Genomic DNA, 10,044 nt, shown 5'->3' on the forward strand with positions numbered 1-10,044 from the left:
TTCTTATTATTATATTTTAAACAAGTAAAGATTTAGTAAAAAGAAACACCCCTGTAATAAAACTTCAGTAACAGTACATGATATTAATTTATATTACTGAGAGAAGCTGAACCCAGGTTCCTCCTCAACTACAGTATAAAGTTCCTACACATGACTTCAGCCATTGTACATACTGTGTTCACTGCTGCAATGCAAACACAAAAAACTACATCAAAATAAACAACAAATAAAAATATAAATGTAAAAATTACTGCTGTTCACAGTTCATTATTTAGTGTAACATCACATGACCAAGACCACATCAGGTGAGATAGAAGAGTAACTGATGGTCCATGATGTGTGATCTGAGAGTTCTGCAGTAAATCAGAAGATCCTGTCATGGTGATGAAGCTCCAGAGATGAACATCAGCTCAGTGGTGCAGGGATGAAGTTTAAGATGATCTGAAATCCATGATGAGATCAGAGCAGACCATCTGAGAGAGGAAAGGAGAAGGGAAGGTGGTGAAAAAAACAACTTTATACCATGTAAAACATGCCAAAGTTCATCTTTAAAGAAAAGAAATATAAAAAAGAAAAGAAAAGAAATAAATAATTGGTGCCACCTTGTGTTGGTCATTAACTCTGTGGTTGTGTGTTGACTGTTGTGTACGTCACACTGTCGGACGTTGTGTTGTACTGAACACTGTGATGATGTCTGTTTCCATCCTGTAGAGAGATTCAGATTCAGATGATGAAGAAACACTGAAGAGTTTTTTTCTGTTTATTGTCTAAACTTTGACATTAACTGCACTGTTCTGTTTACTGAATTCTGTTCACTTACATTTATTAGAATATTTCACACTTTTCTTGTCACATTTCTAATTTAATCCCCTTAAACACTTGGCTTATTATTGTGGCTTCATATTAGATTAATAACTGATAATAAATCCTATAAATAAATAATATTAGTGTAAGAGTCAGAACACTTCAGACTGAGTGTGTGATGGTGACTGAAAAAAACAGGACAATGTTTTTACTTTAATGTAAAAGTACAGTTTTTTCTCTTTGTTCCTAACACATAGAACCTGGAACATAGTGAATAAATAATACTGATGTAAGTCATGACCTCAACACGAGTGTATTATGTGACTGAAACAGGTTTGTTTGTGTTTGAACCTCGTCTCAGTCATTTATAGAAATCCCACGGAGCCCCTTCCCTCCATCTCAGTCTGAACTTTCACCTGCACATCAAGATCATTCTCTGTGCTCAAAAAAACTGCTCCATGAAAAGGAAATAAAAATAACACAGAAAATAAAGTACCACAGAATGACCAGAAGTATAAAGTTTAAATAAAAAACTTTGAGGCTTCTTCTGACCAAAGTTTCTGATCTTGTCTAATGTACCTTTAAAATGACAGCGACCCAAAGTAGGCAGGGAAGGTTGCCATGTTTCTGTAAACTCCCCACCTGAACTACAACCAAAATCGAATGATTTTTTTAACTAACAACAAAAAAGTGGTCACAATTTTATTTATTTATTTATTTTTATTTAAATGTTTTCGTACCTGTTCACTGGAGTTGGTGGCACGTCTGAGACATGAAGATACTGATAATGATGATTTTCCGTTTTCAGAAACATAAGATAAATATTTAAAAATTATAATATTAGACAATAAACTTAGACACGTTAAACACAATTACCACAAAATTAAAATAACAATTTTAACCAGTTTTACCTTTCACCCTGCTGTAGTACACAGACACACAGATGATGATGATGATGATTACGATCACAACACATATAATAATCCAGTTGTTCCCTCCAGTCTGGTGTGAGTCTGAATCCTCTGATAAAGATCCTCTCTCATTAACACTGACCTCTAAAACACACATTAAACCACACAGAGATATCAGTACAGCGCTGAGGAAAACGTGTCCTCGAAGAAAATCTATCAAACATCAGACTACATTTACTGATATTGTTCAGTGTTTTTCAGCCATACATGCAGATGATGTCATCACTGATCCTTAAATAATAATCAGTGTTGTGCTGCTATAATAATATGAAGTGTTTTATTAAAGTTTATCCAGGAACAATAAGAGATGTTTAGAACTGGAGCTCACACCAGATTAAGAAAAGCCCTGTACTTTAGACACACCCCCTTGTCATGTCATTAAAATCTAACCAGGTTCCTTTTTCCATCCTAATGTACTGCTTTTTCCATGAAACCCTGTTCAGAGTGAAAGGATCACAAACACTGGATCACTTTCATTTATTCTACATTTATAATGTTTTAATCAACTGGAAATGGAAAGTGAAGATATTTTATCAATGTCAGATCAGAGTTATTGGTTAAGAACCATTTCAGTAATTTATCAGATCACAAGGCTCTTAGATGAGGATTGAGTGTTGATTATTGAGAGGAAGTGACTGAGTGTGTGCTGAAACAGTAGTGAAATACAGGACAGGAGGTGTGTGTTCTCCTCACTCAGTCTAACACAGCCATGAAAAGCTTTAGAATGATCTGTGGGAACATTAAACTGTGTAGTTCTCTCTCAACCAGGACTGAAAAACACTGACATCTACAGGAAACATGCTGCTCAAGTCACTCAGTAACTTTCCAGACATTTTAAACTTTGTGTACTGATATGTGTCGTACTCAGTATCGTCTGAGATTAATCCACTTACCAACAACTGACAGTTTAACCTTCTGGACCAAGACAGATTCCTGTGTGTCTGTAATTAACATGGAGCTGCTGTAGATTCCTGTATCATTAACACTGATGTTCTTCATCACCAGGGAACAGTTTCCTTTAAGCAGCTCATCCTCAGGAACGTCCACACAACCCTCATATCCTTCACCCTGATATGGATCTTTACCCTTTCGCTCAAACACAGTCTCAGTATTGATAAACCACTTAACGTAAGGAGTTTTGATGGACAGATGACTCCAATCACACGGCAGGACAGCTGTGGAACCCACTGGAGCTGATATCTGAAGAGCTTCAGAGACACAGAAAAACCTTTTAGGAAATGATCTGATGTTAGGAACTTTATATTTTTATTTCTTTTATAGAAACTTTATAGAAACTGATTGTTTTTGTTGTCCTGTGAGCTTCATATCTGATCACTTGTTCTTGTCCACATGAAAGTAAAAGTGTTTTAATTGTTGCTGCAGGATCTCAGTCCTGATGAACATCTCTAATCTCACCCAGATGACCTCTGAACCTTTCTGACAAACTTTCTACAAATAAAATATTGTCTGTGTCTTATTTATGTCTGTATTTGTGTATTTTTCTAACACATCATCTGTTAACTCTAAATAAAGTATTGATTCCTCTCTATAATAGATGTTGTTATTGTTCCTTATTTCCAGCTCTGTTATCTGAGACACTGTGACTTCTATAATTAGTCAATATTTTACACTGAACACTTTACTCACCATCGACTGAGAGATTAACTCTGTTAATTTCTTTTGCTTCCTTAGTGTTAGTGTCCACATGTACCATTGTAAAGGTTTTGTCATCAGTAACTCTGACGTTCTTCAACACCAGGGAACAGTTTCCTTTACGCAGCTCGTCCTCAGGAACATCCACACGTCCTTCATATCCTGAACCTGAATATGTAACATCACTGTTTCTCTCAAACACAGTGTCTTTATTGAGCTGCCACTTAATAAATGATGTTAGTTTGAAGTCTTCAGTCAGTTTACACGGCAGGATGACTGTGGAAGCCACTGGAGCTGATACAGTAACCAGAGATTCTGCACTGTCTGTGGGAGAAACATTACAATCTACAGGATTTGTAACATTTGACAAAACATTGTTGTGATATTTGATTCAATAGAAGGACACTTCTGTCTTGTTGGTGTTGTAGAACCTGGTCACTCACCCACACAGGCACAGACCCATAAGATGGAAATATAAAGGAGGGACATGATGTCTGGAAGACTCTTGTGGAGTGTTGGCAGATTTTCTGACACAAACAGAGACACGTTATAAATAAAAGTGACAGAACAGCTGACTGATGTCACACACACTTCTATAGCAGTTAGCATGTGTTTAACTCTTCAGTGAATCCAAATATTTACAAATGTCTCTTAATTTCACTGGTTTCATTTTTCAGGCAGATTAAAAAAATCCTTGTAAATATACTGTGTTGACCTGTATAGTGTGACCTCAGTGGGTCAGACATGGCCTACTGATCAGAAGGTCATGGGTTTAACTCCCAGTAATATCAAGCTGTCTTTGCTTTATGTTTGATCATGACACTTAACCCTCAACTGTTCATTTGTATGATGAGATAAATGTTAGTTGTTCTGGATAAGAGCGTCTGCTAAACACTGTACAGGGATCAGGATACGAGTTTTAGTGTTTTTACTGAGTATCAGATTAATAAGAGACTCGTTACATCATAAACAACCTGAACTAACTGCTGAGAACTAAATCTAATCAGCCTTCACAAAACAATGCTAGGAGCTAAAAATCCTGCTCTACCACTACATTACACCATTTATACTGATTTACTTTATACACAGAAATCTACCTTTCAGTTCACGTATGAACACATGACTGAGTATAACACGTGTACACAATCATTCATGTAGAAAGAAGAAACCATCAGCTTTTATACAAACACGTGAAATTACAGAGTTAGTTGTGAAGTTTGTGATATTTATTCACTATTAGGTGGATGTTTATCACCTTAACATTAATCCTCCCTCTGAATAAGTAATCGTGTCTCTGAAATAAAGGATCTGCTCTTAGAGAAAAGGTCCATCAGTGTGAATAAAGGATCAGTGATTGTGTTTATCACACAGAGCAGAGTCTAGAACATTAAACTACTGACAGAACAGACCACAGATTTAGATAAACGTAACCCACAATATGAGTTAGTGATGTCACTGGAAACAGAATTTAAATGGGGATCTTTTATTCCAGACCACATCTTAAGTAGTGCAGCGTTGTTTATGCAAATCTTGGGATACTGAAGTAGAAAAGTTAAAGCTTATGTAAAGTTGTTGAAAATCAATAAATTCTGTTTATCACATCAGAAAGGTTCTGTCTCTTTCCCCCAGTCACAGCAGTAAGAAATAAATCACAAAACTATCTAACACAGACAACGGTATCAGCTAGACAACGTTCACCTGAAAACACACAGAGAGAACATGAAGCACTTTTTACCCCTGTTCATTAAACAAGATGATTACATGTCAATAACACTGGTATAACAATCTAGCCATGGGGGTCACAGTCCAGTGACTTCTGTGCCGGTCCCAAGCCCGGATAAATAGAGAGGGTTGCGTCAGGAAGGGCATCCGGCATAAAACATTGCCAAATCTAACCATGCGAGTTGTCAGTAAGAATTTCATACCGGATCGGTCGAGGCCCGGGTTAACAACGACCGCCATCGGCGCCGTTGACCTACAGGGCGCTGGTGGAAATTGGGCTACTGTTGGTCGAAGGAGTAGAGGAGGGAGGAGAGTGCACAGACAGAGAGAGAAGAGGAAAGGTAAGAGTGTAAGACTGAGAATAGGGACTCTGAATGTTGGTACTATGACAGGGAAAGGTAGAGAGCTGGCTGATATGATGGAGAGAAGGAAGGTGGATATACTGTGTGTACAGGAGACCAAGTGGAAGGGTAGCAAGGCTCGTAGTATAGGAGCAGGATTCAAGCTGTTTATTATGTTGTGGATAGTAAGAGAAATGGGGTAGGTGTGGTCCTGAAGGAGGAGTTTGTGAGGAATGTTCTGGAGGTGAAGAGAGTGTCAGACAGGGTGATGAGTCTGAAGTTAGAGATTGAAGGGGTGATGTTGAATGTTGTTAGTGGTTATGCCCCGCAGGTAGGTTGTGAGTTAGAGGAGAAAGAGAGATTCTGGTGTGAATTCGATGAGGTGATTGAGAGTATTCCCAAGGGTGAGAGAGTGGTGATAGGAGCGGATTTTAATGGACATGTTGGTGAGGGGAACACAGGTGATGAGGAGGTGATGGGCAAGTTTGGAGTTAAGGAAAGGAACCTTGAAGGACAGATGGTAGTAGACTTTGCTAAGAGGATGGACATGGCTGTGGTTAACACGTATTTTCAGAAGAGGGAGGAACATAGAGTGACTTACAAGAGTGGAGGTAGGAGAACACAGGTAGACTACATCCTTTGTAGAAGAGGCAATCTGAAAGAGATTAGTGACTGTAAAGTGGTAGTGGGAGAGAGTGTAGCCAGACAGCATAGGATGGTGGTGTGTAGGATGACTCTGATGGTCTGTAAGAGGAAGAGGTCAAAGATAGAGAAGAAAACTAAGTGGTGGAAGCTGAAAAAGGAGGAATGTTGTGAGGAATTTAGACAGAAGTTGAGACAGGCTCTGGGTGGTCAGGTAGTGCTGCCGGATGACTGGGAAACTACAGCAGAAGTGATCAGGGAGACAGGGAGAAAGGTGCTGGGTGTGTCATCTGGAAGGAGGAAAGAAGATAAGGAGACTTGGTGGTGGAATGAGGAAGTTCAGGATAGTATCCAGAGGAAGAGATTAGCCAAGAAGAAGTGGGATATGGACAGGACTGAAGAGAATAGACAGGAATACAAGGAGTTACAGCGCAGAGTGAAGAGGGAGGTGTCTAAGGCCAAGCAGAAGGCATATGAAGAGTTGTACACTAGGTTAGACACTAGAGAAGGAGAGAAGGACTTGTACAGGTTAGCTAGACAGAGGGATCGAGATGGGAAGGATGTGCAGCAAGTTAGAATTATTAAGGATAGAGATGGAAGGGTGCTCACAAGTGAGGAGAGTGTACAGAGGAGATGGAAGGAATACTTTGAGGAGCTGATGAATGAGTAAAATCAGAGGGAAAAAGAGTAGAAGGGGTGAACTTTGTGGAACAGGAAGTAGATAAGATTAGAAAGGATGAAGTCAGGAAGGCTTTGAAGAGGATGAAAAGTGGAAAGGCAGTTGGTCCTGACGACATCCCGGTAGAGGTCTGGAAGTGTCTAGGAGAGGCAGCAGTGGAATTTTTAACTAGTTTGTTCAACAGGGTATTAGAAAGTGAGAGGATGCCTGAGGAATGGAGAAGGAGTGTGTTAGTGCCGATCTTTAAGAATAAGGGTGACGTGCAGAGTTGCAGCAACTATAGGGGGATAAAGTTGATGAGCCATACAATGAAGTTGTGGGAAAGAGTAGTGGAAGCTAGGTTAAGGAAGGTGGTGGAAATTTGTGAGCAGCAGTATGGCTTCATGCCCAGAAAGAGCACAAAGGATGCAATTTTTGCTCTGAGAATGTTGATGGAGAAGTATAGGGATGGTCAGAGGGAGTTGCACTGTGTGTTTGTAGACTTAGAGAAAGCGTATGACAGGGTGCCAAGAGAAGAGCTGTGGTACTGTATGAGGAAGTCAGGAGTAGCAGAGAAGTATGTCAGAGTGGTGCAGGACATGTATGAGAGGAGCAGGACAGTGGTGAGGTGTGCTGTAGGTCAGACAGAGGAGTTCACAGTGGAGGTGGGACTGCATCAGGGATCGGCTCTGAGCCCCTTCCTTCTATAGTGATGGACCAGTTGTCAGAGGAGGTCAGACAGGAGTCTCCTTGGACGATGATGTTTGCAGATGACATTGTGATCTGTAGTGAGAGCAGGGAGCAGGTGGAGGAAAACCTGGAGAGGTGGAGGTTTGCGCTGGAGAGAAGAGGAATGAAAGTCAGTCGTAGTAAGACTGAGTACATGTGTGTGAATGAAAGGGAGGGAAATGGAACAGTAAGGTTACAGGGTGAAGAGGTGAAGAAGGTACAGGAGTTTAAGTACTTGGGGTCAACAGTCCAGAGTAATGGAGAGAGTGGGAAGGAAGTAAAGAAGCGAGTGCAGGCAGGTTGGAGTGGGTGGAGAAAGGTGTCAGGAGTTCTGTGTGATAGGAAAATATCAGCAAGAATCAAGGGGAAGGTGTACAGGACAGTGGTGAGACCGGCCGTGCTGTATGGTTTACAGACAGTGTCACTGAAGAAGAGACAGGAGTCAGAGCTTGAGGTAGCCGAACTGAAGATGTTGAGGTTCTCTTTGGGTGTGACAAGATTGGACAGGATTAGGAACGAGTACATCAGAGGGACAGTCCATGTTGGACGTTTGGGGGACAAAGTTAGGGAGGCGAGATTAAGATGGTTTGGACATGTTCAGAGGAGGGAGAGTGAGTATATTGGTAGGAGAATGTTGGACATGGAGCTGCCAGGCAGGAGGCAAAGAGGAAGGCCAAAGAGGAGGTATATGGATGTAATTAATGAGGATTTGAAGCTAGTGGGTGCAAGTGTTGAGGATGCAGAAGATAGGGTTAGGTGGAGAGAGATGATTCGCTGTAGCGACCCCTGAAGGGAAAAGCCGAAAGAAGAAGAAGAAGAACACTGGTATAACAGAATTATACACTAAACTGTCTCAGTATTACACTGATATTGATCATATTACACTAAACTGTCTCAGTATTACACTGATATTGATCATATTACACTAAACTGTCTCAGTATTACATTAATATTGATCATATTACACTAAACTGTCTCAGTATTACATTAATATTGATCATATTACATCACTTACGTTTCTTTACAAAACAATGCCAAGTTTTTTCCAACAGAAATCTTCAGAAATCAGCAAAATACACAGTAAACAAAATAAAAATAGTGAGAGAGCAGAATTCCAAACTCAGCTTTACCTCAGAGACAGAAGAACATTTCCAGTGTGAATTTAATGTCCTGCTGCCATCTGTTTAGTGTCATATTACATCATCACCCTGACTGTAGGAAGCTTTTACTTTCTCTTTATTTTAGTCTGATCACTTACTGTAAAGATTCTGTGAAGTTTCTTGTCTGTAGAATCTCCAACATTAAACAGTGACTACAGACGGAAGGTCTTCAGGCCTGGTCCAGTTGTCTGGTGTGAACATTCTGAGGATTATAAAGTTAAAAAACGATTAAATCTGTTCTTATGTCGGTGTCCGTCCTGGTTTGTAAAACTGCGGTTAATCCAGCTGTAAACACACTTTATTCACTAATACATGTTATTTAATCCAGATGTTCTTTACAGAAACACGGTTAAAGTATCAGCGCCGCACCCTGTAGTGGATGGACCGGAAATCTGGTCCTAACAAGTCCTAATGTAGCATGTCTGGAACGAACACCGTCACCCTCAAGAATCACACAGAGATGAGATCTGGAACTAGTAATCTGTTAATATGGCGATATCCTCAGATCGAACAGGGTAGAGGCTCCTCCAACTCTGATATACACAGAGTTTACCTGAAGGACCTCAGAGCGCATGCGTCCACCAGATGTGCCCCGCTGACGTCACTTTCTCCCCAAAAAAGTACTCTAAAAAAGAAAAGTTCCTCTACATTTTTAGATATTTAAACAAAAATGATAAAAACTAAATTTTGTGAAGTTCATCACTTCATCTTGAATGTACAAAGTGTAACATTAATATAAAAAAAATTAGAGAAGTGAAAAAAAAACTTTAATACAGAAATAAATAAATAAGAGAAAAGAAAAACTCAAAACAAAAATCCAGTAAAGATATTATTTATACCAGTTCCATCCTCTTCCCTGAACTTCACAAATTTTGACTACAGAGATAATACACACTGGACTCAGACCAACTGTTATTTGGAATTTTGTGCAACAGAATATTTCCCACTCACAGGGAAGGTAAGAACAGCAGGTTGATCAGGACCACTGCAGTCAATGGTGCCTTAAACACCATTCATTTGTAGATGAAACTTCATCTCGGATCCAAACAACACTGTACTGAATAACAATGACTCAAAGACACTTAACTTTAAAGTTAAATCTCATAAAAAAAAGATAATCTAACAATGCATTCTTATTTTAATAGAGATCTCATAACCCCACCAGCCTGACTCAGGGTTTTGGAGCAGGTAAGGTTGTGTGTTCGAGCCCCCTTTCTAACATCTTCAACACACACTCCAAAGTGCCCGATTCTGCAGTTTCACTAGTTTTAGTATGCAAGCCTGCAGTACACACTGTAGAGGTCACCAGAGCCGATCGGCCCTATACGCACACTCCGCAAGTTGCGTAGGGCCCCGCAAATTAC

The 10,044-nt window shown here is 39.8% G+C and overlaps 1 protein-coding gene across 2 annotated transcripts; it reads right to left on the bottom strand.

The window, feature by feature from the left end:
• Window positions 1-289: 289 nt before the first annotated feature.
• Window positions 290-9,187, bottom strand: LOC132857341 (uncharacterized). 2 transcript variants are annotated; one of them, XM_060887312.1, is made up of 9 exons: window positions 9,050-9,187; window positions 8,779-8,882; window positions 3,872-3,955; window positions 3,423-3,752; window positions 2,669-2,983; window positions 1,716-1,859; window positions 1,545-1,585; window positions 603-705; window positions 290-473 (listed from the first exon to the last, which is right to left on the bottom strand). In XM_060887312.1, the coding sequence occupies exons 3-8, from the start codon at window positions 3,915-3,917 to the stop codon at window positions 616-618; spliced, it is 966 nt and encodes a 321-aa protein (XP_060743295.1). In that variant the 5' UTR covers window positions 3,918-3,955; window positions 8,779-8,882; window positions 9,050-9,187; the 3' UTR covers window positions 290-473; window positions 603-615. The 2 variants fall into 2 exon arrangements, with proteins under 2 accessions (XP_060743295.1, XP_060743294.1); XM_060887311.1 differs by lacking the exons at window positions 8,779-8,882; window positions 9,050-9,187 and adding an exon at window positions 8,651-8,724.
• Window positions 9,188-10,044: the final 857 nt, after the last annotated feature.

This window comes from Tachysurus vachellii, chromosome 14 (genome assembly GCF_030014155.1).
Source record: "Tachysurus vachellii isolate PV-2020 chromosome 14, HZAU_Pvac_v1, whole genome shotgun sequence".
NCBI classification, from domain to species: Eukaryota; Metazoa; Chordata; class Actinopteri; order Siluriformes; family Bagridae; genus Tachysurus; species Tachysurus vachellii.

Bases quoted from the DNA above. Each gene is read 5' to 3' on its own strand.
- LOC132857341 (XM_060887312.1), bottom strand. From the start codon at position 3,917: ATGTCCCTCCTTTATATTTCCATCTTATGGGTCTGTGCCTGTGTGG. The intron at 2,984-3,422 runs GTGAGTAAAGTG...GTGTCTCTGAAG, and splicing joins AGTTAATCTCTCAGTCGATG to CTCTTCAGATATCAGCTCCA. The intron at 1,860-2,668 runs GTAAGTGGATTA...TGTGTGTTTTAG, and splicing joins GGTTAAACTGTCAGTTGTTG to AGGTCAGTGTTAATGAGAGA.